At 51.8% G+C, this 3,486-nt stretch overlaps 1 protein-coding gene across 1 annotated transcript in view; it reads left to right on the forward strand.

The window, feature by feature from the left end:
• The window catches only part of ATP6V0A1 (ATPase, H+ transporting, lysosomal V0 subunit a1), a 28,375-nt gene extending 27,712 nt beyond the window's left edge, over window positions 1–663 (forward strand). The window contains exon 19 of the mRNA XM_010296057.1: window positions 570–663. Coding sequence (XP_010294359.1) covers window positions 570–663 — 94 coding nt within the window. The remainder of the gene's footprint in view (window positions 1–569) is intronic.
• Window positions 664–3,486: the final 2,823 nt, after the last annotated feature.

The raw sequence follows: 3,486 nt of genomic DNA on the forward strand, positions 1-3,486 counted from the left end.
CCATTGGACAGTTCTCTAGAATAATTCTTTTTTTAAACTGAGTTTATTAGGGGAAGCAAGCAAACAAGGCTAAGTTAATGTTCAGCTGGAGACAACAGGCACATCTCTAGCTCAGCAGAAGTAGTCATGTGGGGATAAACCAAATATGCTTAAGTAAATAAATAGAAGTAGCTGATGGAGGAAGTCTGAGCACAGCATCCCACGATTGAGGTTTGTTCTAACTAAAATGTGAACTTTAATAATGACATCTTATAGGAAATGCTGTGTGCTCCTAGGTGCTTCTAAGTGATGGTGCAGTTAGGGAGTTCATCCTATTTTTGTTGCCCTTTCATTGCCCATGGGGGTGGAATCGAAGTACCTGGACAGTTCTCCTCTGCTCTGCTCAGAAACATCAAACAAGTGTGGGGTTTGTGCCAAAAGATACACTGCTTTATAATACCACTTTTTCTCTTTAAACTTCTATTCTTTTTATAGTCTATAATCATACTTTCAATGGAGTTCTTGCTAATTGCTAACTCATATCTGTGAGCTGTCTTTTTAATGAACAATCACTCTTCCCTCTCTTACAGGATAGAGTTCCAGAACAAGTTCTACACTGGGACTGGATTCAAGTTTCTCCCTTTCTCCTTTGATACCATCCGTGAGGGGAGGTTTGATGATTAAAGATCCCTCTACTCAAGCAGTGTTAAACATCGTGTGTTTATAGCTAGCCCTCTCCTGTGTGTCTGAGTTGCATGTAATCCTCCCATAGTGAAAATAACTTATTGCAGCACCCTCGAGTGTTACCATGGTGTTTCAAAGCCAAGAGCTTTGACATTCTCGGGTAATGAGTGACACTGGATCAAAGAAACTGTTTGTTCCTTAAGTTTACCACTGAAGATACTAAGTGCATGAAGTGTCTGAGTTTGGTGTGTAATAGTGTACTTCTTGTGTTGTGAATTCCCTGGCAGGCTTATCAGGGCGGTATGAGAGAAATGCAGCTATGGCTGAGTGGGCATACAAGCACATGGAGAAAAGGCATACGACTTCAGCTTGCACAAAGCTTGCTGCTCAGGAAGAGATTTTTTTAAAGAAAGTTTTACGTGTGGATCCTATGTGTCTCTGCCTCTGATTAAACAAATTGTGAGCAGTGGGCAGCTGACAAGCCAGGGCGTGCTTCTCCTACCTCCAGGGCTTTCACATGTGCCGTGATTTAATCTGACAAAAACAATGTCTCATCTCATGCAGGGATTCAGCTCTTTGAACTATGGCTGGGGCTTGAGGAGCCAACATGAAAGGGTAGGACTCAGCCTCAACTAAGTGCATGGTGGCTCTCTGCTCTAGTGTTGGGGAAACACCTTGACCTTGCAAGAAAGGCTGTTCCTTTCCTCCATGGAGAAAAGATGCTCCTTTAACTGTGCACCTGCATGCTCATATTCCAGGCAAAGCCCCAAGTCTGGCAGCATAGGGCCGTTCCCCTGCTTGTTTCTGGAGGCCGTGGTGAGAACAGGGCCCTCAGGCACAGGGGGCTGGGCTGCCTTGCTGTGGCCTGGGGCGAGATGGAGGAGGGATGAGCTGCAGTGTAAACTGTCATCTCGGGTACTGACCACTGGCAGTGGAACTTCTTGGGCTTCTTGTTTAAAACCAAGGCGCTGAGGCTGCGGCGTCCTAGAGGCACACCAGATAATGCCTGTGTTGACTTGGCATCAGTGGAGGCTTTTGCAAAGGTGGAGGTACCAGTGACCTACGTTGTCATGTATGCTTGGGGTCTAAGGAGCCCTTTAAGGGAGAACAGAGGCTGAGTCTTGCCGAAGTAGTCCCATGGCAGTGGAGGGCAGTGGAGGCTTGGTGGTATTTCCCCATGGTAGCTTTTGCGTTTTTCTCCTGTGCAAGATGTGAATAATTTCTTGCCCTCAACTCACTGTAGCTGTAGGAGCTGGGGGGGGGTGTTAGTGCTGTGTGTAACTGTCGTGTTTAATTGTCACAGTGGATTTGAAGTATTTGTGTGTGAACAGATCAGAACAATAATGAGAATCATTGTAACCTGGAATTGAAGAGGAAATGCCACGCAGTGCAGGGCTGTTTAAAAATTATGTGAGGAAGGTGTGTCTGTGTGCACTGCACGCTGCAACGGGTGCATGCGTGGAGCGCGGGGATCCTTGTGCTGTGGGTGGGCAGCTCCTGGGTCATCACTGTCTTTACAGGTAGATGTGGCTGTATGTTTACGAAGACAAAATCAGAACTTGTCTGCGAGCAGAGCAGTGACACCAGTCCTGCTGCCTGGGTGAAATGCATTGCTGACAGTCACTGTATAAATAAAACTAACTGCACAAGTGGTGTGGCCTCTTTTCTGCTTCTGCACGCCCTCCGAAGGGTGCTCCCAGGCAGCACCTCTTCCCTGTCCAACACTAGGCAGAGCCCCAAAAGCTGCCTGGGGAGAGCTGGGACCTTCAGCTTTCTTGCCCTGGGATCCTTGGCGTGATGGCCAGCACGACGGGCTGGACAGAGCTGGTTTGCGAAATCAGACCAACGTGACCGTGCCTCAGCTACTGTCTCTGTGCTTATCAAGCCCTGGCTGACATCCTGAGCGAAGGCCAGCTGGGGCCAAGCAGGGGCTATTTTGTCCTGGAGCCTCCTGCCTCCCCAGATAAACCCGTTAACAGAGTGTAACAAGCGGTTATGCAGGAAGAAACACGAAGGCTTGATTAAGCCTAGGTGTTGTGCATGTCCTCTCGGGGGCACTGGGGCAAACATGCTCTTGCTGCTCAGGGCTGCTGCCCTGCTCCCGACCCCCGCGAGACACAGGGCCTTCCCCGCCGTGAGGACCGCTGCCCACCCGGGAGGGACGTGTTTACTCAGGCCTTTCCTGCAGGGCCTGGAGCTGCCTGAAGGGGGTTTTTCCACATGTGCGGGAGGAGCGGAAGGGAGGTTTCTGTGGGGGTTTGGCGATTGTGTTTTTGAGGTTGTTGCAGCCTGATGTGTTTCCCGTCTCTTAATGTCTCTGGGAGGGCAAGGACCCGGCCTGTGCTGCCCCTGCAGCCGGAGGCGGCCTGCGCCGTGTCCTCCCGCACCCCTCAGAAGAGAGGGCAGATCCCCCACTGCTGCTGGTGCCAGCTGTGTCCAGGGCATGGTCTCCCCTTTCACCCGTTCCCCTGCTCTCTTGCACCACTCCCACATGCAATCGCAGTATTTCTGCCCATTTCCGTGGCTCTGGGGCCAGCACACAGACAGCCCTGGCCGGCAGGGCAGGAGAGCCCGGCCCCCTCGGGGGACGGGGGGAGAGCCTCGACCCACGATGAGCAGCCCTGAGCTCCTGCTTCCCTTCTGCACCAGCGGCGGTGGCATGGCTGTCCCTCGCAGCCAGGCTCTGTCCTGGGAAGTGCCCATGAAGCACTCCTGGGGCCAGGAGAGACCCTGCACAACCTGGGGAAGCCCCTGCCCCTGCTCCCTGGAGGGGTTCACGTTTGTGCCCTCCTCCAGCACCTCTGCATGGAGGCCCAGCCACGC

The sequence above is a fragment of the Phaethon lepturus genome, unplaced genomic scaffold (assembly GCF_000687285.1).
Source record: "Phaethon lepturus isolate BGI_N335 unplaced genomic scaffold, ASM68728v1 scaffold46851, whole genome shotgun sequence".
NCBI classification, from domain to species: Eukaryota; Metazoa; Chordata; class Aves; order Phaethontiformes; family Phaethontidae; genus Phaethon; species Phaethon lepturus.